Source organism: Brachyistius frenatus, unplaced genomic scaffold (genome assembly GCF_029030835.1).
Source record: "Brachyistius frenatus isolate BFR_SWC_R1_liver_20210118 unplaced genomic scaffold, ASM2903083v1 Contig_2, whole genome shotgun sequence".
Lineage (NCBI taxonomy): Eukaryota > Metazoa > Chordata > Actinopteri > Embiotocidae > Brachyistius > Brachyistius frenatus.
Window position 1 is genome coordinate 11,660,554 of NW_027210601.1, and position 24,499 is coordinate 11,685,052.

At 43.0% G+C, this 24,499-nt stretch overlaps 1 protein-coding gene across 1 annotated transcript in view; it reads left to right on the forward strand.

The window, feature by feature from the left end:
• The window catches only part of dlgap3 (discs, large (Drosophila) homolog-associated protein 3), a 132,626-nt gene that overhangs the window by 99,136 nt on the left and 8,991 nt on the right, over window positions 1–24,499 (forward strand). The window contains exons 4-9 of the mRNA XM_069699209.1: window positions 10,803–11,989; window positions 18,153–18,361; window positions 19,462–19,564; window positions 19,676–19,892; window positions 21,331–21,869; window positions 24,076–24,170. Of these exons, the coding sequence (XP_069555310.1) occupies window positions 10,877–11,989; window positions 18,153–18,361; window positions 19,462–19,564; window positions 19,676–19,892; window positions 21,331–21,869; window positions 24,076–24,170 (2,276 nt within the window). The 5' untranslated portion in view covers window positions 10,803–10,876. The remainder of the gene's footprint in view (window positions 1–10,802; window positions 11,990–18,152; window positions 18,362–19,461; window positions 19,565–19,675; window positions 19,893–21,330; window positions 21,870–24,075; window positions 24,171–24,499) is intronic.

The following is a 24,499-nucleotide window of genomic DNA, read 5'->3' on the forward strand; positions in this document are numbered from 1 at the left end:
TCCAAAGCAGATTTTGCTCATTTGTCACTGGATTGTAGATGTTCACTTTAGTTGAGGCAAAGATTGTCAGAAGTCTTTGTGGTCAGAAGAGAAGAAAAAATGAAAATAAAGAACAAAGTGTTCCTGCCGGTCAGTTTACGAGGATGCTGGAATAGGTCAGAATGAAAGTTTATTTCTGACCTTGTTTCATTGGAACCACTACGGGAGTTAAAGTAAAACAAGGAGAGATTTTAAAAACAATTCAGAGGCTTCGGCACTTTATGACACTGTGAAAACGCAAGGCTGCTGCTGTTGTGTGTGTGTGTGTGTGTGTGTGTGTGTGTGTGTGTGTGTGTGTGTGTGTGTGTGTGTGTGTGTGTGTGTGTGTGTGTGTGTGTGTGTGTGTGTGTGTGTGTGTGTGTGTGTGAGAGTGAGTGAGTGAGTGAGTGTGTTGAATCTTTTCTGAGCTGTGGTTTTTTGCTTCTACCTTTGATTTTCTGTCAGGAGAGTTTGTAATACAAGCAACTCGAGAGACAAGTGAGAGAGAAAGGAGGAGAAGCGATCCTCAGAGAGAGACTAGCAGAAAGAGAGATGCAGACGAGGCAGGAGCTGAGGAGAGGAGGTTCAAATGAAGGAAGTAAGAGAGGGAAAGGCGGACAGGTGAGAAGCGGCGGGGATAAAAAAAAGAAGGAAATGGGAGGCAATATAAAGCCATTTAGTTTATTAAGCCTCAACTGTTAAAAAAAAACAACAGTCAAATTATGCTTAGTAGGAGCTACATTGTGTACATGTGTATGCTAAAGGACTCTCCAGTAGGAGGTTAAGGCCTAATGCCCAATGAGCGAGTCTCTGAATGAGCCTGTTATGCTATTCTCTCATCGCCTTTGATCTCTGTTTGCCCCCCATCTAATATCCCCGGCCATGTTCTCTCATGTTATCCCGGGCAGAGAGGGAGTGAGCCAATTACAAGTGAGCAGTCTGGTAAGTGCTGTTGGTATTTTCCTTCTCATTAAGTCACAGTAAGAAACCCTCTCAGGCCTTTTTTTCAGCGTGTAAACATGCAGCTTCATGCTAGACGTGTTTCTTCATCAAGTTCACCGAATCAAATTAATGAATGTTAGACCAGAGCTGTTGTTTTGAAGGAAAAAGATGCATATTTTCATCCCATCAGATATTTTTGCATTGGAGAAGTGAGTTACTCAAACTCTGACAGTCAGTGCCCATTCAGCTTTTAAAAGAATTTGCTTCCAGCACTTATTAATTGAATCATGTATGTAAATGAAGTAATATCCAGCACATACAACAGAGGAGTTTAACCAATACAGCCCCTTCTGCACCGCTGATGCTGCCTCTGCTCTCCTCACTTTTCGTACAAGGTACTTTTATGCTTTGCATTTTCCACTACAGATAGTACCCCCTCATTGCAGTTTCATTGCTATAGCGACGGCGCATGAAATTGTGACACACACTTGCCGGATCCTTTTGTTCGCAACCAAACGTGAGAGCAATGTCCTCACCTCCTTGGTGGAACAGAGCGTGGTTTTGCAAGTCATTGTTAATTGAGTAGTAGTGAATTAAAAAAATTCCCACTAGTCGCTTGGCTACTTAACAATGGTAGGTTTGTGTGGGATGACTCAGTGAATGTGACGATTCGCTGATCAGAGGGCTGCAGTTGTTTTAACATCACCTTTTAGTATCGGCTCAGTGTCGATGGAAGTGATACTAATAATAGCACAGGGCATTAGCCACCACTGTAGCCTGATGAACACCCCCCCAAAAAAAGTGAGTAGAGTCGAGCCGTGGAAATTGGTCTTGAATCCCCAGTGTGGAGGTGGGCTAACTTATTAAAAGTGGCATTCAGACATTTTTGTGTACTTATGACCTGCACAAACACTGAAAATCTCCATTTTCAGAATAAAAATCAGTGGTTGTTTGATAAGACAATAATGGGAAAATGCCATATGTGCACCCTCTCCTGACATGCCACCTCTTGTGCCAAGAAATAATGACTGATCTGTCTGAAAGATGAAAATAGTGTGAAGTTGTTGTGCCACAAAACCTCCTAAAGAAGAGGAAGGGGAGAGACTGCTACGGATCCAGACACCTATCAACAATAAACATTAGTGTCTTAACCGGTTATCTGAGGTGTTTGAGACTCAGACACTTGTGAACGCAATCCAACAAATCAATCTAGCAACTGGGATGGGACCAAGCTGGGCTCTACTGTATATACACACACTACTACCTGATGGGATAACAGGACACCGGTGGGTACAGAAACAGGTGGCAAACTAAAAAAAAAAAAAGGACAACATAGCATAGAAATAAAGCACCAGAGGTGGATAATTCCAACATACAACAGGAAGTGATTACTGAGTCCAAACGGTGTAACAGTTGTAGCAAGCTATGAGTCTTTTTCTTCCCTTTCAGGCAGCATTAAAAGAAGTATTGCCTGGTTGTCAACTTCAGTTAAATAAAGAAATAATTTTTAAAAGGTTAATCCATCCATTTTCTGCTGTGTATTCATGTCCAGGTTATTTTTAATTACTGATATAAGAAGTTATTGTCATGTAGTGCTGGGGAGTGATTTAAAACAATGTGCTATGTTGATAAATAATTTGGTCTGAACTGTTTTTCCGTCATACTTTAATACTTGTACAACTATGTAACAGGTGTTATATTGCATTCTGTGTGGTAACAAAAAGTTCTTAAATCTAATTATAACCCTGTTTAACCACGACCACACTCTTTCCCAAACCTTAACCGAATAGTTTTTGTGCTAACCACAGAGGTGGCATGAAGGAGGGTCTGGATCTGACTGTTTAATGGAAAATCTAATAGATGCCACTTGTATTAGTAAAAAATGAAAAGATGAATATATGTATTACATTTGTGTTTAAAGTAATTTTAAAACCACCGTTAAACATGTAGATCATTTATTATGAAGGCATTGTGATCATGCAAACATATTGGGTCTATTGTAGTAAACTGAAATGTTTTGTATTTGATTAGAAGTGGGTTTTTGTTTATATTGTGGAAAATATGAATACAAGTTGCTTCTGCTGACCCTGCACCACCTACAGACTGCAGCTGCACTGTTGAACAACTGCTGCTAATATGTGTTGTAATAGGATGAGTGTAAGTGTAAGAATGGGAGAAGAGGATGGGAAAAAAAAGCAGGTTGAGCAAGAGAATGTGGGAAGATGGAAAAACAGGGCAAGAGGAGGAGGAGACTGGGAGAGCAAGATAGAGGAATTGCCCCCTTGGCACTCTTCAATTTTGCCCTTATGATGGGAACATATTTCCCCTGTGCTGTGGCCATCATCTCTCTCCACACACACACACACACACACACACACACACACTCACTCACTCACTCACTCACTCACTCACTCACTCACTCACTCACTCTCACTGTCGCCTACCACTATTTTAATCAGTGTGTGAGTGTGTGTTAGTGGAAATTCAGGCAAGTGTGTACTGGTCCAACGGACTCATCTGCACCACCATGTTTGTATATTCACCTCAGCCACAGAAAAGGCTGCTGCTGCAATGTCTTCACAGAAAATATATAGCATACAAAAGGCCAGACATTATGTAGGCGTATTTTGTCTTCATGTTTCTTTTCACTTAATCCACATCTGCTACCCTGTCTGTATGCACACAGCTGATAGGCTCCGGCTGCCCAACTCGGCACCACAGCCGTATTTTTATGGGTCCTCTTCCTTGGGTTGAAATGTTACGTCTTTCCCATCATCCTCGATTCTTTCTGGATCATGATGGGTTAGCTACGGCCGTCACCCGGCTGCCAGAGAAGAGTGTGTGTGTGTGTGTGTGTGTGTGTGTGTGTGTGTGTGTGTGTGTGTGTGTGTGTGTGTGTGTGTGTGTGTGTGTGTGTGTGTGTGTGTGTGTGTGTGTGTGAGTGAGTGAGTGAGTGAGTGAGTGAGTGAGTGAGTGAGAGAGAGTGGTGTGTGTTTCTGTGTGTGTGTGTGTGTGTGTGTGTGTGTGTGTGTGTGTGTGTGTGTGTGTGTGTGTGTGTGTGTGTGTGTGTGTGTGTGTGTGTGTGTGTGTGTGTGTGTGTGTGTGTGTGTGTGTGTGTGTGTGCGCGTGTGTGCGTGCGTGCGCGCATATCACAGAAAGACAGTGGAAAAATTAAAATAGATCATTCATGGCTAAAAGCTGAAAAGAGCATATCAGTCCTTCTGCCAGTTTCCCAGCATGCTTGTCTCTGGCTGGCGAAGAAGGAAGTGCAGGCCAACACATAGCCGAGCCAATCCACTATTATTTCCCATTCCTATACTCATACATTTCCCTATTGTCTGTCCCGCGCTCCATTAGGGGTTTGCAGCGTGCCTGTGGTTTTTGTGTCTTTGAAGTCGGCTGTACTGGCACATATGGACAGATACCGGACGAATGAAAACTTTCCCATTGTTTGACTACATTTCTTTAAGGGTTCTGTGCAGTTCTCCTTCTCGTTTTCTTAAATGAGTTGGCATATCTGCCTCTGGCCGCGCTGGAGCTTGGTTCATTGTATCTGCAGTCAAACAAAGCTGGTATTCAGGCACACAATACCCACTGCCTTGCAGCGTTCGCCCATTTCAGTACAAGCCAAAACTTGGGCTGCCTTGTCCAAATGATTGTCTGCTATTGTCTCCCATTAGGGTTTGGTCTGGTAGCAAAAAAAAACTATTTAAAGTGCTAATTTTGACTATAGGAAAGGAACAGTTGACTGAATTTCAGTCAGTTCACTTGTCATTTTCTTGCCAAGAGTTAAACGAGAGAGGACGTCATGTCTGTATGCTCAATATTAAGCTATTGCCAGTCGACAGTTGGTTTAGCTTAAGCTAGTTACACATACCCCTTGTAAAACACCGACATGTTGTAATTACGCTTTGATTTTTGTATAAATTAAAGAAACAACATATATTTTCTTAATAAGTGAGCTTAACAGGTGCTCTACGATGGATTTTGTTTCCTTTGGATAGAGCCAGACGAGCTGTTTCTAATCGTTATGCGAAGCTAAGCTGAGTGAATGTTGGTTCTTGGCAATTTCCAAAGACATAACATTTTTACTTTAAAGTTTAAATCTCACTTGTAAAATGTAGCCTTTATTCAAGCTGTATTTAATTCATGACATATTTTACATTTTTCTGGATGCCTTCCTTCATCGGAGGGTTCATTCATGTTTCATAATCAGTCTGTTCAAAGCTGTGTGAATTTTTCGCTTAATTATCATGTCCAATCATATTCATGCAGGTGTTCATGGCCACTAGTCACCTTGTGAGGCAGCTGTATTGGCGAGATCACAAAATCGGGTGATTATGTGATCACAGTGGTTTGGATCAATCCAAGTCCTGCTGGCAGCTGAGAGCATTGTTCAAGTTTGATGAAAGCCACAGAAGCATCTGTCCTCTCAAAAACAACTTCCTGGTTGGTTGAGGTTTGCTCGTGATTAACGGTGATGGACAGATTTTTGTATTTAATCACCTGCCAAATATTTTTTTTAAGAGAATACTCTTTTCCAAACTGTTTCCGTAGTATTTCCTGTATAATAAACCATCTGGTGCATCCAATTAGGCCAATGCTTATCTGACACCTACAACTATTACAATGCTGATGCACTAATGGGCAGCACCTTTTGTTTCCACAACTCACTCCACCACCCCGACCTCCCCCTCTAGCTATATGGCATTTTGTTAAATTAACAGAGCTTTTATATTAATTTATGTTTTTGTTACACTGCTTGAATCTAACGGCAGCCCAAAGGAACACATAACATAGGAGATACAAGGCTCCAAATAGTTGGAAGCAAATGTAATAATGCAGCATCAAATATGTACAAAAAACAAGAAAAATCCATGCCACACTGTTGGCCATCAGGTTTGGGCTTCTTGCCCCTAAACTAAAGCCGATGAACTAAACTACCGCTTCTGACTCCCGACTCAACTCAGAATAAATGAAACAAAACTGCTCAAAGCAACACAAGACCAAGGTTGGTGCTGGTTCCTCTACCTCCTCCCCTGGGTGAGGTTCCTCGTCCATTCTGTGCTGAAGAAGAGCGGAGAGTTCAGGTTAATGATCATAGATCAGAGGCGAAGATGTACCAGCGTAGATGTGTGCGTAGGTGTGTTTCTTAACAGAGATTTGTTGTCTCAACAGAATCCAACTTGGAGTCTATAAAATCATACCAAGCAGCCGGAGTCATTATCACTGCAAGTTTTTGTTCTCACAACTGGATTACTATCTAAATCTAATTAAAGAAATACACATCAATTCAGCTTCAGGTGTTGAATTTACAGTATTTCAGTGTTGTGAAACACCCTTTGACCGACTGCTCACAGTGCCGGCAGAGAGCGGGGCAGACTCAGCTGTTAGCAAAGTGGGTCAGAGCAGCTGGCATGGTCGCATGAATATTTAAAATAAAACAGCTCCAGACCGAAGCCTCTGTTACAATCATGTCGATGCCAAGCAGTGTTAAACAATGACAGCGTGTTGTACAGCTCCAGCTGAGCAGCTACTGAATATTTCTGCCTACATGGAGCGGAGGGAGGGAAGATATCAAAAGATGAAAACAAACAACATTTGGAGTACCAAAGGGAGGGAAGTAGGCAGGGTTAGTCTAGGTCAGTTTAAGTTTGGTCTTTTTTTTAATCTGGTGGCAGTGCATTCATGTTTTAATATGAAGAGATCTCAGAAAAGGGGAAGTCGTGGGTGAGGGAGGCTGAGAGAGTTCAAAAGAAGCACCTTGAAAGTCTCTGTGTATTATTTGTTTTTTAAAATGTGAGTACATGATACTATAATACCTCAATTATCTAAAAAGAAACGCGTACGAGAGCAGAGTGACGGATGACAGATAGATCAGTAGGGGCCAAAAGATGGAAAATGGAAACAAACTTTGTAATTAACTCATTACGGAGCGCTGACAGGCAGCGAGCCAGACGGACTGACAGGTTTTAAAAAAAATTATAAAAGGAAACAAAGAAAAGATGGGAGCTGGGAGGTAGAGACATGACTGGAGGATGGATGGAAGTAGGTCAGGAGGAGAGACTGAGTGGAGAGGGAGACGTCGGGAGATGGATAGAAAGGAGGAGATAAAGGAAAGCGACAGCCAACGTTCAGCTGTCTTTCATACCTTACTATATTTTCACTTGTCTGTGTGTGTTTCTTTTTGCCATGTGCGTGTATAGCCAGATATTCAGGCTGTGCGTGTGTGTGTGTGTGTGTGTGTGTGTGTGTGTGTGTGTGTGTGTGTGTGTGTGTGTGTGTGTGTGTGTGTGTGTGTGTGTGTGTGTGTGTGTGTGTGTGTGTGTGTGTGTGTGTGTGTGTGTGTGTGTGTGTGATTGACAGCTCCTTGCCAGCAGCCTGCTCCAAAGCCAAAGACTTCATAATAAACAGAACATGGTTTAATTTACTCCTCCAGGCAGTGTGTGTCTGCTCTCTTTGCTGTCTATTCGTAAACAGGGACACACACAGGCTAGAACATCACACTGCAAAAAATATCTGTCTCAACAAGATATTTGTTATAGAATTCATGATAACCTCCGCCGACAAGGTTATGTTTTTGTGCATCTGTTTGGTTTGTCTGTGTATTCGTCTATTTTCTTGGTTCTCTCCAGAATTAGAGAAAAGCTACAGGCCCGATTTTCATGAAATTTGGTAAAAGGGTGAAGCAAAGGCCAAAGATGAAGCCGTTTAATTTGGAGAGGATCCAAATCACAAGGCAGAATTATTTTTTATTGATAATGCTAGGCCGGTCATTTGGCCTACTAAATTCTATACCTGATCGCTCTGGATCTTGTGTGTCTGACGTCGCAGTAAGCGTACAGTATAGTGACACGTACAGTTGCAAGCACACTATGCAGCACCGATATCCATGGATTTATCTCGGCAATCTTAACATGCTATTTAAGGTCGGCTGGATTAGCAGTTAGCAATGGCTTCTGTTTCTCCCTCTGCTTCTCCTTCTCTCACCTGGTCAGTGTGCTAGTTTTTACTCATCCTCCTTTAATGATAATGCTATTCGTAAAGAATGTTGTCTTTTAGCTATATTGGAGGCAAGACGTACTGAATTAGAGTGGCTGCTTCATGGTGGATGGTTACCTGGTTCACTCTGAGGTTTCTTCCTGTTAAAAGACAGTTTTTCCTCCCCACAGTCACCTAATGCTTGCTCATATGAGAACTGTTAAATTACTGTGTTTCTCCCCATTGATATTGTTTGGTCTTGACCTTACCATGTAAAGAGCCCTCAGATGATTTTTGTTTTGTTTTAGCCCAACATAAATAAAATACAATTGAAATTGAAATTGAATTGAAAAATCCAGTGTGGTAGTAAATTTTAACTGACAGGCTTGTCTGGAAATACAATGACTCCATATCATAATCCACATTCACAGGTGTCAGTAAACCTCTAGGATAAGCATGTACTTCCTCAAAGTTAATAGAGCAAGCAGTCGTTACGGAGCACTCAGGGACAGTTTCATAGGGGAGAACTGGAACCAGTAAAACACCTGAGATGTGAGGCTTCAGCTCGGCATCCTATTTTGACATCATTCTGATAGCCTTGAAAATGTATCCAGACACACAGTACGGTAGTGGTAGAGATTGCATATCATACAAGAGGGGACTATTGGCCTTGGCAGAAGTCTGCACTTGTAGTTTTGTAGCTACTACATTAAATTAAATAATGTGCTACCGGTTTTGCAGTTTTGTTTCTCAAAAGATAGATAATGGATTTTTTTTTTTCCTTTCAAAATAAATGTTCAAATATTTATGAAGTGATTGCACCACCCTATATTTTTGTTCTGCAGGTGGCGTTAATTTTTGTTTTGTTGTGATGAATGATTTTTGAGTAGTGTAATATCTGTTTGAATTGGCACTAAAAATAGTTTATTATGTCACAACCACTGACATTGCTGGCATTGTTCACACAAATAGTATCAGTTTTGCTTTAAAATTCTGATGCTGTGTCAGAAAAGCTCATTTCTCACAGGTTTATTCTGTGCAGTCAAATGTACACACACCCAGAGAGTTAATGAGAGACGGCCCAGTCCACCCAGGTGCCATGGCTGTCTGAAATCTGTCCACGGTATTATGCTGACTTGGAGAGGCCCGTCGTCACGGCTACACCAATGACACGGCTAGATGTGGGTGAGCTTTCTGGGTGGCGGTTCTGATTCAGCCAATCAAGGCAAACAGGCCACGCTCTATTTAATGATTATCCCAGCATCTGTCCCCTATCTCTCATCTCTGCGTGAAAGCCCCAAACACAAGCACAAACACACTCGCAGCCGCTCAGTGAATCCCATCCAGCCGAGCAGCTCGATTCTGGCTCTTATCGAGCAATTTCATCTCAATTTAATAAAATTTTGAAATGACGGGGAATGCTTGTGTGCATCATAAAAAGGCTGTGTGCCCGTGATTCATTATACATTTAGTGCAAAAGTGGTTAATAGGGGATGTGATTGCAGAAGCAGCAACTAATGGCAGTCCAATAAAATACAGGATTACCACATTTGGAATGTAATCTCAGTCGTGTTCTCCGCGTGCTGAAAAGTAAAGCAATCCAAAGATAGCCTTTATCCTGTTTCCATTCTGTTTACTTTTACTTACCACAGTGTGTGGGTGATAAGGTTTACATTGTGACACATTCCTGCTACAGCTTGACAAGGACTATTGATTTAATTTCCTGCATTTGTTTTGTGGAGAAGATTCCATCCTCTTCTGCACTTTTTTTTTATCATCTTGATGCAACAGCAGAGTTATTTTTTTGTACCTGGTCACTTGGATATTGTGCATTATGTTTTTGTTCAATTGGTAACACTGAAATCACTCTGTAATGGTTTGCGCAGCCGTTTATAAGACTGCCTGAATGCTTGCCGCCACCTCAGCTCTCTATCTCCTCTGCATTTGGATCCTGGTGATCAATAAACACACTGTTTTCCTCGGCTACAAATCTATAGAATGCTTAGAGACTCCCCGCAGGCCTGGATGGAGAAAAAGACTGACAACAAGGAGTGCTGGGCTGATGAATAAAACGATAAACGGCAGATAGGAGCAAGAGGTGCAAACTGAGAGAGCGAGGCAGAAACTGAAGAGAGACATTGAGAGAGAAAGAAAGGCTAATATTCTTGATTTATCAGCCCGGCAACCTTTGAGATGAATGAGTAGAAGAAAGCTTTCTGTGGCCGCTTATTGCAGCCCATGGGATGAATGCTCACTATTGCACTGTTTGTCTTTGGTTGGGTTAAAAAAAAATGAAGTGCAACATCAATAAAAATGTTAATCAGAAAATGAAAAAAAAAACATAAAAACATTGTTTTCGCTTTCAATTTATGGGGCCACTTGATAGAAGACAGAAAACAATCTGGACATCAATCAACAAAATCTATTTCTTTTTTTTTGTTATTCATTTGTAACTCATATCATGAATTTCATTCCACTGCACCTTCCATATCTGTTTCTCACGCAAGCACATACCGTGTAAAAATACTCTTTTACTCCTGTGCTCACTCAAAATCGTTTTCCTAAAAAAGATTATGCCACTGTGTTTGCATGTCAGAGCCCTCGGTGCAAATTAAGTTCTCTTTATGCAGATTTTGTGTGTGTGGAAAGCATGAAATCTCATCAGCTTTTGAGGCACCATAAGAGTGATTGGCAGTGATTAGCAACACTTCCTCATCATCTTATTCCGTGTAATGAGACAGTCAAATATTACTGATTGCAAGACTGAGCAGCAGATTCCATTATTTGATAAGATGAGTATTTTTATTCATAAATTCAGTGTGTTGACAACCACACTTAATTTACTCCTTTCTTGCCTCCAGGTGAGACCGGTGCAACCCTGTCACGCCCACAGCGCCCCCTTTCGGCCCGGACGGCCCACCACGCCCCGGCGCCTATGAAAGGGTACCATATCAGCCGCAGCATGTCTCAGCACTCCTCCGGTGGTGGCGGAGGAGGCCCCTGCCACTGCACGCCGGAGGAATGCGACGGCCCGGGCAGAGACTACTACCACGGCCACAGCGATGGCCACTATTACCCTCCAGGTCCAGCTGAGGCTCTGGCGCTGGAGAGGCACCACTCACACTCACACTCCCACAGCCACTCTGGAGGGGGCACCTTTCCCCGCTCCCACCCCAGCCAGCACCCACCTCTCCAGTCATTTGACTCTTGCGAAGAGTGCCTATCCTCAGGCCACGGAGGGAAGGTGCACCGCATTCCCCCAAACCTGATGGACCAGTTTGAGAAGCAGGTGCCCTTCCACCCCGATGGCTTCCACACACTGCAGTACCAGCGCACTGCTAGTGGGGGTGCTGAGCCACGCAGCGAGAGCCCCTCGCGCATCCGCCACCTGGTCAACTCTGTGCAGCGCCTCTTTGCTAAGTCCCATTCCCTGGAGGCCCCAACCAAACGGGAGTACAACGGCACGAGGGGAGGAGGGGACTACCGTGGTGAGAGAGGGGGAGGCCACAGGAGCGGAGGAGAGGATGGCCACCACTCGGGCCATCAGTCTCGCTCCACCAGGAGGAGCAAGTCTCGAGAGCGGAGCAAGAGCGGAGACTCGCGGCACGAGTCGGGCAGACGCCACCGCAGCAGGACAGCAGGCTGGTGGAGCTCTGACGACAACCTGGACAGCGACAGCAGCTTCTTGGTCACCGGGGGCAGACGGGGGTATCCCAGTGGACACGAGAGCCTGGATGCCGCCATTCAGGAGCTCACCATGAAGAAGCCCAAGGAGCGGGGCGCCGGGCCGGGGTCTGGGGAGTGCTTGGCCTGTACCACTATGGCTCTGGCTGGGAGCGAAGGAGGAGGACACCAGGGCCACCAGGGCCACCAGGGCCACCAGGGACACCAGGGACACCACGGTCACTCCCTGACGAGGAGCACCTGGTCGGCCATGACAGTGAGTCAGGCCAGAGAGGTGTATCCTTCCACCAGGGGTGGAGCTTATGACAAGGCCTTGGTGCCCATGGAGAGCAAGCTGAAGGAGAGGACCTTCCACTACCTACAGGTGTGTGTGCGCCTGCATCAACAAACCCATACTGTGTGTAGGTGCTTGTGAGTGTGCAAAAGGAATACACAATGTAAGTGACTGAGTTTGCAGCTTGGTGCTTACCTTCAGGTAAAAGAAATATTTCTTTCAATGAGTTACATCTTTCCTGCTCAGTTTCTCAACATGAGGTCTATGTACATTAGTATGGAAGAGATCACACTGCTGTGTTCTCACATAGAAATTCATTCATTCGATTTGCATCGAGAATTTCACACCTTCATCTCAGAGTCATAACTCCGACACTTACATCACTCTTTCAAATGTCAGTAGACCGATTTGAAATCCCTTTAAAAGATATTGATAAGGTCTTCATGTAACATATCATTGCTAATAATCATCAAATTTAGACATTTCTTTTTGTTTTAAAATTAATCAAATATATTTTTTTGTCTGTACATCCATGATTACTTCGCTAACATTAGCTGCTACCAGGTAATCCAGCACAACGTTCTGGTAAAAGGCTCAGGTGTGGCCTCATTGTAGCCTCACTGACTTCAGCTGCCGAAGTCAGCCATTTGTTAAAATGAAAAAACAAAATGAACCAAACTATTCATCAGTCTATGGTTCCACAACGGCCACATTGCGGCTCGTTGTCTCAAATCCTGCCGAGGATCTTTTTCCTCATAAAGTAAGTAACTGAAGTTTCTGCAAATTCCCTCAAACAGAATGATGCTGAACAGTTACAACTGCACAACAATGCCTCGCAGGGCCTGGAATTTGCCTGCCCAAAAAACATAGCATTTCTTGTGTAGCTCCATGTTGTTGTGTTGGAGCACAGTGAACAAAAATGAAATAAACTTGTTTGCAGTTGCAGTTTTTATATATACTGTATCCCTGCAACACTGACACTCTCCTGTAAAAACCCTGAAACCAGGAAAAGTGAGTAATCCAGAGTTCAAATGGTTAAATGTCCACCTGAGAAACTCGATGTCTTGTTTTTTTTGCCGTGAGTCAGGAAACAATGACAGTCACCGACTTGTTAATTACCTGTCTCTCCCAACAGTCCGTCTCCCACTTCCTGTCAACGTGCTGTCGCTTGAATCCGACACATGCAATTTTCTCAATGCCTATTCACTCACTTTGCGTACATAAATCTAATAAAATGAAAAAGCTAATGGGCTGGTACAGTGTGCCTACAAAGGCAGCTGAGAGAGCACACACACAAACATGCACACAACTCCAGCTGTGTTGCGGTAGAGCTGCTATACAGGCTGTGTTTCTACGGAAACAGCAGGTAGCCACAGGAGTCCCTGGTGTTTTTCCAACTCTCATCCTTTAGACACAGCTGAGGTCTACTGATAGAAGAGACAGAGAGAGCTGGGTCGTGTGTGTTAGTGTTTTCAAGAACAAGCCCTGCACAATTTGCCTCTGTGCTTTGGGCCACCATCACATTCACACCTTAGGACATGAAATTGAACTTCTCTGCTGCACTTTTTCTCATATCTCCAGGCGTCTCAGGCGTGTTTGTGGGGACACCGTGTTGAGTGGATTTTGTGCTGCGCTTAGATGTTCTGAGGCCCGCCAGATTGATCCATGCCTTCAGAGCAGGCAGCCTCCTGGAGCTGCAGATATAGTATTAAGGTCTGTTAACTTGGACGAGACCTCAGGACAAACAGCAGCACAGGTGCAACACTTCCAAGTTGAAACTGTCTTCTGTGAAAAGTAAAGGTAGACATCATCAGACTTTAAACACAATTACTTGAAAGACTGTGCTTGTAGTGACAAAGAAATAACACTCGACTCTGCAGTTCTGAAAGTTCTGAAAGTTTACAGCATTTTAGCCCATTGATTTGTTTTATCAGCACACAATTGTGCTTTTTGGGTTCATTTTTCACATTTTAATAGTGTAGTTTTTGCCACAAAAGGCAGTCAGAAAAGAAGCTCTAAAAACCCACCTGAGAAAAACTTTGTTTTCCTGCCAAGAAACTAGCTGGTGAACATATTGAAGCATTTACTGTAGCTGCCAAAGAGCCAGATATTTCTCCCAGATGTTAGTTGCAACAAAAACAACAGTCCAACATAAAATACATCAGATTTGAAGGAGCATGAATATTGGAGTGCGAACAATCCTCCACATCAACCTAAAAGGGGGATAATACACAGTGTGTCAGTTGTGTTCAAAACGTATATATCTAAATATGTAGATACCTTCCATAAAAATAAAAAGTTTGACTAGTTGCCTTTCCAGTCCATTTTCATTCGAAGCCATTAGGCATGGGCACCATGATCAGCTGGGTCGAACAAGGAAATCATGTGACGGAGTAGAAACAGTAACACGTTCTTGTACGGAGAAGGTTGGGGTTGGTTGGATGAAACCATAGACCGTATATAAAAGTGGACGTAGCTCCCGGGTCTGAAAAGTAAGGCCAATGCGGAGGTGCCTTGACGTGCAATACCACCAACTGCTGCCAGGCTCTGACTGCGTAGATTCCCATTCAACTTTTGTCATGAAATAATATGTCAGTAATTTTTTTCCACTAGTCATTATGGTGTCATTTGCCTACGTCAATACTACTTTTTCATGTTCTGGTTTCCATCTGAAAATAATCCCATTCTTAATTAGATTATATGAGGCCTCAGAAAGTGAAATTTCTGTGGCCATGTCTGTTTGATTGACAGGCCCGTGATGCAGTCAGGTTTACGCTATCTGTGTCCTCGGATTCACAATCAGATCGTGTTAGATCCACTGCTCCCTCATTCCCAGCTCATCCAAATATGGTCACTTCTGGCTCCAAAATAGCAACATGGTGATGACCAAAGTTAGCACAAGGTTCAGAACAGCAGTTCACAAACGTGACGTCACGGTTGTTTCCCGCTTGGTTAGAACAAACACCGGACCGGTGTTCGAGTCTGTGAGAAAGCAAATGTTAATGAGGATTTCTATTAAGTAACTTAAGTTACTTGTGTAACACATTTAACTTAAAGTAACTTACATGGTGTATGTAATATTTATTACGTAAAATTATGTGCTTTAACCAAAACCACGCTCTTTTTCTCACCCTAATTAAGTAGTAAAATTGCGACTGTGTCACATTTAACCTTTTCCTAAACCCAACCACATGGTTTTTCATGTAATTTCAGTCTTACAAATTACAACACAGTACAATACAAAGTCAAAACTGAGGAGTAATGATAATAGAATATGAATTTATTATTTGAACCTTAATATTGTTTGGCTTCAAGTTATTGTTAAAAAAGAAAAAGGTGTCTTAATCACACAATGTAGTTTTTGTATCACAGGAACGCAGTGCAAATACACTCTACTTAAAATCAGTTCAAGTATGCTACAGCCGGTCCCTCCCTGGTGATACTCCTAGTCTAGCTTCAGCATGTGTATACAAGCATGTACTGACGAGTCCACCTTGGCATTGTTGTTCAACTCTGCTGCAAATAAGCAGAATAGGACAAACGGGAACAAAAATGAGTCTTCACAAGTGTGAATTACAATGTGGTCACAGGGCAAACGGACATTTCCAAAGGCTTCTCCCATGATGTCATAGCCAATCACGATGTGCATCAGAACCTGGTGCTCTTCATTCCCTAAACCTCTCTCTTCCCCTCGACCTGAGTGTGATAAATAAAAAAATGCTAAAAAAATTTAAAAAAACGGAAGAGAGAGAATACGGAGCCAAGGTGAAATAAAGACCGAAGCATCGAGGGAGAGTGAGAGACAAAGATAGAGGTGGGGGGGGGGGAAGCGAGGTTGAGGGATGCAGAGATAGCAAAGCAAGCTCAGGGATAGAAAAGAGATAAAGGAGGTGATGGTAGCCAAGGGGCGAAGTGGAGAGAGGAGAAAAAGGTCCGGATGAGGAAATGAGGGAGATAGTGGAAGGCCAGGGGATCAGGAGATTAGGCTGAATCATCTTTTAAGTGATGACCTTAAAAACACACACTCAGCTGGATGCCAAACCCTGGGGCCTCGACTCTGTGTGTGTGTGTGTGTGTGTGTGTGTGTGTGTGTGTGTGTGTGTGTGTGTGTGTGTGTGTGTGTGTGTGTGTGTGTGTGTGTGTGTGTGTGTGTGTGTGTGTGTGTGTGTGTGTGTGTGTGTGTGTGTGTGTGTGTGTGTGTGTGTGTGTGTGTGTGTGTGTGTGTGTGTGTGTGTGTGTGTGTGTGTGTGTGTGTGTGTGTGTGTGTCATTGCATGTAGGTGTTTTCATTTGGTCTCGTGCTTGCAGGAGACTGCACACCTCATAGCATTTGTGAAAACTGAAAGATTGAGAGGTCCCTTAGCGCAAGCAGCTGCTGTTACTTACGCGACGGTGTGAAGCTTTCATCATACTAAGAAAGTGGGATTAGATGGTGCAGACACACACACACACACACTTACTTGTCGAACTGAGTGGTCCTCCACAATAATAGAAATTCATGCATAAGGTTAATAGGTATACTCATCTGCTATGATGCTAATTAAAGCCACACTTGTTATTATGTGAAGATGTGAAAGGGATCGCTCATGGTGACGAACCCGCATACATTTTGAACCTAACTCTGCACTTCCCATCATCTCTCCAGAGCTTTTTAGCCTCTTGGAAGTTCATTGCTTTTATTTTCTGCACCACAAACTCTGGTCACATGAAACCCACTTCTAGCACGCAGCCTTTTTTCAGCCAAAATGCTACTTGCCACATGCTATCTGTCTGCCACCAATCTACATACTGAGTTAGGACAGCTGGAAAAAAAAAAAAAAAAAAAAAGCTTAATATTATTCTGTTTTATTTTCTTATATTTAGGTTTTGTTATTTATTTTGTAATTGGACTTAATTAATCAAGTGGCCAGGAACACAAATGAAAAACTGCAAATGTTGTTTTTTGTGCTCTGGATATGCAAAAACGTGAACTAACCTAGTGCTAGCTAATCCATGAGCATCCTTTTGGGCTGATTATTTTAGGGTTGAGGTTGTCTTGCTTCCCACCAAATGAAATGTCAATCTCAGAATTTTTGGAGGATGGGCTATTGTTGAATTCAAGAGGTTTAAGTTAGGCAGGCGACATCAGGCTAATCAATCAAATCTGAAAGTAAATCATGGAATTTTAGGTCACCTTACATCTATGCCAGAAAACATTGCACAGCTTTATTCAGTTTCTTAGTTTTTGTCTTATTTTTTTCCTAACGACCGGGATTTACAAAGTAAAGCATCCTGGGCCACAGTGGGAACCTGTCGGTGTAATTCTGTGTGTGTTTTTTTTTTATTTTGTTTTCCCATCAGAAAGTCTCTTCTTCTGTCTTCCCGGTCTCTGCCCGTTGAAATCTGTTATTCTGCTTCCCTTTTTCATGCTTTGTCACCCTGTACATATGTCTTTCTCTCCTATACTCTTGTCTTTTTCCTGTCTTCTGTCCTCGCTGCTGGTCTACCTGTTTTATTTGTTTATTTGCTCTACGTCTGTCGCCTTCTAGTTCATGCTTTTTTTTCTCCCCTCCTTTCTCTCTGTTAGTGTTTCTCCAGCTGTCAGAGTTTCTCTGTCTCTGTAAGTCCCTTTGTGCCTTTCTCTCTTTCTCTAACATGATCTCCCATCTATGTGCATGTGTGTGTGTGTGTGTGTGTGTGTGTGTGTGTGTGTGTGTGTGTGTGTGTGTGTGTGTGTGTGTGTGTGTGTGTGTGTGTGTGTGTGTGTGTGTGTGTGTGTTTGTGTGCTCTCATTGTGTGCATGAGCATGGTTGAGCGATCTGATGTTTGCTTTACAACCTGGCGCTCAGTGCACGTGGGCAAGGACTGTGTGTCCGAATCATCACTGTCCTTCTGTTTGTGAAATATTTTTCGATGAAGAAATATATTTCTGTTTTGAGAAGTTCTTGGACTTTAACAACGGATATTGGGAGGAAACTGCCAACAGTGCAGCGACAGCATCTTCAATATCTCAGCACTGATTAATCCACATTGCGATTATTTTCTTTTCCCTTAACACTTAGTGTAAGCGAGGAATGCATACTTACTTTTAACACATTTTTAACCATTTAACCCATTTATAGTGAATCCAACTAAAAGTGTGACCATGTGTCTCGTCCACATGGTTTGTACATTTCTACTCACCACATGTTGAATTTTTCAGATCATTCAGAGTTTATCTTTTTTTATGGTCCCCTTCGATTACGTGAATCTTTGGATGAATATGACTGTCTCAGGTCCCATCAGAAGATTGGGGAGGTGGATATGGCGGAGCGAGTGACAGTGGAGGGGAGATCCCGTGCCGTCGTATGCGGAGCGGCAGCTACATCAAGGCCATGGGTGACGACGACAGTGCCGAATCAGACACAAGCCCGAAAGCCTCTCCTAAATCCACCCTGATTGCCCAGAGGGACGCCTTCAGACGCTCCATCAGCATGGATCAAAGGTCAGATTTACTGCTTATAATGAAGTTAACTTTTGAGCTACTCCTCAGATTTTAAAAACTAGAAAGTAGTCTTTTTTTTTTTTTAATTGTCGCAATACAGAAACATAACATTAAACAAGGATATGATAGATGTGACACAATTACACTGTGGTACATTACAATAAAATACAAAAACAAAGACAGAAAATGGACAAGGACAAAACACAAAACCTTCTTGGAACAAGATGAACCTGCAAAAACCATAAATTACTGCAGCTCTTGGAGAGTGAATTGAAGCCACTGAGTTGATCTGTAGACGCACAATACCGTGACATATCCACTTTGGTTAGAGTTAGGATTAGTGTTGGGGTTAGTCATCTCGGGATGTGTCATGTAGTAAAGTGAGTGTATTATGCATTGGGTCTGTTGTGTTAGCTCCGCCTACCATCTCTGGTGGAACAACCACTGCTGGGTGATGATAAACGTCACTGAACTGTGCGCCTCTTGTGAACCATTGTGTTACCTCATTCAGTGATTGATAGTGACCAAATGAAAATCTTTCAGTGTTTATGCATAGCTTATTTAAGGGACTTGGAAAAGAATGATTAAAAAAAGAGGTGCCAACATATCCTAAGAAAAACAGTAGATCCTACATTTCCCATAGGTTGATAGAATCTTTCTCCCTGCTTATTTTGCAACCTCCACATATACAGGGTTATTTCCCAGACTTTAGCAAGCTCCGTCCAGAGTCACAGAGAACGTTACATATGCTCATACCTGTTTTCACAGGCTGTGTAAAAGTGGTGAAGTGGCCCTTTAAGATATCGAATGACCCATTTCTGTCATTACTCATTGAGATGCCACTGTGTGTGTGTGTGTGTGTGTGTGTGTGTGTGTGTGTGTGTGTGTGTGTGTGTGTGTGTGTGTGTGTGTGTGTGTGTGTGTGTGTGTGTGTGTGTGTGTGTGTGTGTGTGTGTGTGTGTGTGTGTTACAAACAAAGCAAACAGCTTATGATTTTACAGCCACAATATAACATAATGTAACCAACTATTGGTGTCATTACAGTTGTTTTACCTGTTCTAGTCATCATTTAATGGTGATTGTGTTAGTGTGAATTCCAGGTACTCATGCAAGCAGTGCACAGATTCCTACCCCAACAGTCGGACCACACCCAAAACCCACACCCGTTCCCGTAGTTACACCCGCTCTTTGACCAGCTCACAGGTACCAACATACTTTGTTGTTTTAGGTGTATGTGGAATTTGACATTATATATTAATAAGAGCTCATCTTCCCAGCTGAAGTGTCTGTCTCACCCTCCCTCTCGTCCTGCAGCTGGGAGACACGTTGAACCGTCAGTTCGAGGCTGTGTGTGAGACCATGTTTGGGGAGGTGGAGTCTCAAGCCGTCGAGGCCCTGGATCTTCCAGGTGTGTTCCGCACGCGCAGTCACAGCTACGTCCGCGCCATCCAGGCCGGCTGCTCCCAGGACGACGACTGCCTCTCTGTCTTCTCCATGTCTGGCCCACAGGGGAGCATCAAGGGCGGGGCCGGTGAGTGCGAGGTGTAGTCCGCCAGGATGTAGAAAGTCTGTCAGTGTTCGACGGATGTGTGGTTGCCTTTCATGTGGTGGCAACCCGGTGGGAGAAGCAGTAGGAGAGGGAGTTTTATGACAGCCCGTGTCTGTTCACCTTGACACTGCAAGCCTGCGCACAAACCTTCATTCACTGCACCGCTGCATCTCACATGCAGTGTGTATCCATTTTTAATTTTGAGCCATTTTTTTCCTCTATTCTTTCAGCCTATAATGATCTCACTTCTTCACCTGAGCCTTTTGAGTTTGCACACATGGGTGCATGCTATGAGCACAGACTTGTGTGTATGTTATCTTTGTTCTCTGCCATCTCTCTCTTTTATTTGTATCTCATCTTTCCCATCGCCCTCACCCGTGTGACTGGAGGTAGCTTAGGTTCAGTAGTAGGAACAGGAAAACTTGTGATTATGATGTTAGCTGGCCGTCTTCAGCTGCTTCTGTCTCTGTCTTTCTGTTAGTGTCTCCTCCTGCTGTGGTCTCACTTATTTGTCTTCTTTCTTCCTGTCACTGTTGGTGATATTTGTCTTTTTCTGATAACTCTTCCCAATAATGCAGAATATACAGTGCATCTGGAGCTATTGTGTGTTTGTGTGTGTGTGTGTGTGTGTGTGTGTGTGCGCGCGCGCGCACGTGCATGCGCGTGAATGCATGCGTTTGTGTTTGCTTATATGTGTTTGCACAGTAGAGCCACTTTAGTGCCTTGCAGGACTAAAAATGTCTCAGCTTCCAGCAAATCCCCTCTGAGATTTATTAAAGCCTTCACGAAGTGTCTCCTACATCAACCAAAAATAAACACATGCTCTGCAGACAAAGTCACACACCTACTGCACATACATGTACGCACACATGGGAGGTTAGAGCTTAGTTAGCACCTTTGCACTCTGAAAATAAACTATATTTTTGAGGAAGCCGTGAGGCAGGAGGGAGAGACTGAATCTGCACGTCTCATTTTAATATTTCTCTCAGGAAATTGCTTCATCTTTTTAAGCAGCAGAGTTAAGTTAGCTCAAGGGAAGAGGTTTTCTTTAGTCACTTCTGTCATGTCTGTCTTCGCTCCCAGCTTCTCAGTGAAATTCCTACCAAAAGCAGGTTTTTTTAAGAAAAGAAATAGCACTTTTGAGTTTTTAAATATTTCTGTCACATCTTAAATTGACATTATTTCTTAATCGTTTTGTTGTTTTCTCTCCTCTCCTCTCTATACTGCTTGTCCTTCTGTTTCCTTAACAAATCTTCCTTTTTCACACTTTACCTTTACGGTCTCCTTCTCTTTTCAGTCTGTTCCTTTTGTAAGTATCCAGCCCCCCCTGCTCCCTGCTGATATACTGTATACCTATTTTTCTCTTAACAGCCCACTATGCCTCTGTCTTTCCTCTTTCCCTACTCTTCTGCCACTTCAGTCTTTCCTTATCGTAAAGGTGCGCCTCCCCCACTCCCACCTCGCATGTCAAAGTCTTCACTCTCTGTGCGAGCACAAAGCAGCACCGAGTCCACCCAGGATGCCTACTTCCAGAGCAGCGGACAGCTGGCCTCAGGCTCGGGCCCAGGGCGCCCCAAGCTGCACAGCAACTCCGTGGACCTGGGCAGCTCTGACGGGCCATCGGGTCGTTCCTCCAGAGGAGCATACTACACGGCCAGTGGCCCCGGACGTTCCCGGCAGCACAGCAACTCTGCAGAGAGCCTGGACGGGGTCAGGGGCTCAAGGGAGCTGGTGCCCTACGGAGGGGGTCCAGGAGTCGGGGTGAGGGCCAAGCACAGCAGCTCGGCTGACAGCCTGCTGGAGGGGCCACCGAGGCCGGCCAGGGAGAGGGACGGCAGGGTTGGAGGAAGCCTGGGGAAGTCCGCCTCTCTGCCTCAGAACAGCATAATGCTGAGTAAAGCGGGAGGGCAGGACGAAGGGCGCGGGGGCAGAAAGTGGAGACCATCCATAGCTGTGCAGGTGAGAAAGAAGAGTTTTACTTCATCCAAACTCTGTAACGAACATCTGCCAGATTTTGTCTTTGTTTATTCATTTACATCAATGAATAAGTCATATCCTCTTTTAGTCTAAAAAAATTTAAGAAAATAGAGAAAAATACAAGTCCTTAAATTACTTATTTTCTTTGAATTGAATACTTTTTTTTCCTAAACCCCAAAATATTGTATTTACAATAATATAAACTACAAAAAAGGCAACAAATTCTCACATTTTACAAGCTGGGATCAGAATATGTTTGCCATTTTTGCTTAAGTAATAATTACTTTACAGATTATTAATTTTCAGCTAAATGGTTTCAGCAATAATCAAAATAAAGTCCAGTTAAACAAAGTGCAAGCTGAGAGACAGATAAGATCAAAACTACTCTTGGCTGAATTCAGAGACTTCCAGAGCTGCCTCCAGTCTCGGTGCCAAGTTTAGCCTGCTGCTTGTATTCCCATATTTAGCATACCGATTTGAGGGTGACATCTATCATCTACCATAAAGCTACAGTTTTACATTTTGGAAGGATTACCACTTTATGTGTGTATATGTTACATTGAAGGCCCGGCTACTTAGAGCTCACTAAACCATATGGGGAGTCTGCTTTTAGCCAGTGTGACCCAATGCATTGGAATAGTTTTCCTGAAGATCTGAGGGACTCCTCTTCTGCGGACTTTTTCAAAAGACATATCTTTTTAGCTTATCTTTTAATTGAAGTTTTAATGTTTTATCTATTGTTTGTCTTTTAATTGAGTTGTATTGTTTAATCTTTGTTTTACATTGCATTGTTTTTCCTTATTCATTTATTGTATTTTTTTTTTATCTTGCTCTGTGAGACAATCTGGGATTCATTGTTGTGTAAAAGTTGAGTTAGCTTATCTAAATACACAAAGAGAGAAACAGCTGTTCTGCCTCTGCACATCTGTAAATTCACTGTAACACCCCTTTATAAGACACTTTCTTTTGAACTTTATAATGGCACTGAATAGGATATTAGATAACTGCCTTGGATATTGAATACTGCCTTTTTAAGGGGATGTTAAAACCTTATGCAGTATAGTGGCAAATGCATGCAGAGCCAAAGAGAGCATAGGACAGGGATGGTGTAAGCTCATTAGCCTGTCCTAATTCTTAAGATTTATCAAGCTTTGTCTGTTTTAAGCTTAGTCTTGAGAGCAGGAAGCGTATCTGCCTCCCGAACTCAAACTGGGAGCGGATGTCACTGGAGAGAGGAGCCTGATAACTAAAGGGTCTGCCTCCCGTTCTGGTCCTGGAAACTCTCAGGACCGTAAGCAAGCCTGCACTCTGTGTTGGGATGATGGAATACCAAGAGATACCTTCACCAAGTGATATCCTCATGAAAAAACACAAAATGATGTTTTTACGCTTTAGTTTTGTCAATTATAAAGTAACTGCTGAACCTTTGTAGAAAACCAACCTAGCTGTTTCCATCATGAATCTATTGCTGTGTTCCAAAAGGCGTACTTATGTCCTAACATGCGTAAGTGTGTTTACACTGTCAATATGGAAACATGCAGTGTGCTACAAGTATGCGGATGTTGTACTCAAAACAGATTAAAACATTGTGAAAAGTGTGAAACACTAGACACTTTTCACCCTAAACGGTCGCCATCTTTGATACATAAAGGAAACAGGAGGACCACCGACTTAAAGAGTTTTCAAATTAAACTGAATGAGGAAGCTGCAGCTGTTGCAGAACACCTCACGAGTGTTTATTTTTCACCAAGTACCACCATACTGCTGCTGGACAGAAGCCATCAGTGTGTTTATTGCGTTTGTTAAACAGAGGGCACAAAAATACGTTAATTTCTGGGTGAAATGATTAAAGCTGGAAGATGATGATGCATTCAAATGCTACGGTCATTTCCGGTCAGTGCAGAACAGCAGTGTGCGGTTTGAGAGAACATTACCCTGTCGAAATTCAAGTACGACAAAAGTAAGAGTCCGAGCTATATGTTAGTGTACTGAGGGATAACCAGCTGCTAGCTCTAGCCGGTTTTGATTTCATGAGAGGTGTATCGATCTTGTCACCTAACTCTCAGCAGGAAAAAACCTTATTTACCAAAACATGGCAGTATTCATTTACTTTAGATTGTGTATGATATCTTCAGGGTGTGTGTTTGAAAAAATACCTCTGCTCTCTGACTGGTTTCTTCTGCTGCAGGTGGACAGCTCCGAGACTCTGTCAGATTCAGACGCAGAGGGCAAAGCTCTGACAGAGGTCCACTCCATAGGAGTCCAAGTGGAGGATGACAAAAGGTAAAGGAAGTGCAACTAAAAATCTAATCAGTCACAAAAGTGTTCATCATTGGCACCTCTTCAAAACTTGAGCTGTTTATTTTTGTCTGACATTTATTACTTTCATTATGAAAACAAACTTGCAAACTAAAATGACAGTTTGTTTATTTACTCATCTATCTTTGCCCGAAAATATGTGGCTTCATCAAGAAGTTTCAGTCTTTGTGCTGTAATTTATGTGAATAATTTCAATTCCTGATTTGAAGAAAACCTCCATCTCCCGAGCGCCCGACAGTGCAGCCACCTATGGTTGATTTCTAGGCTAGATCCTATTATTTCATTTAACATTT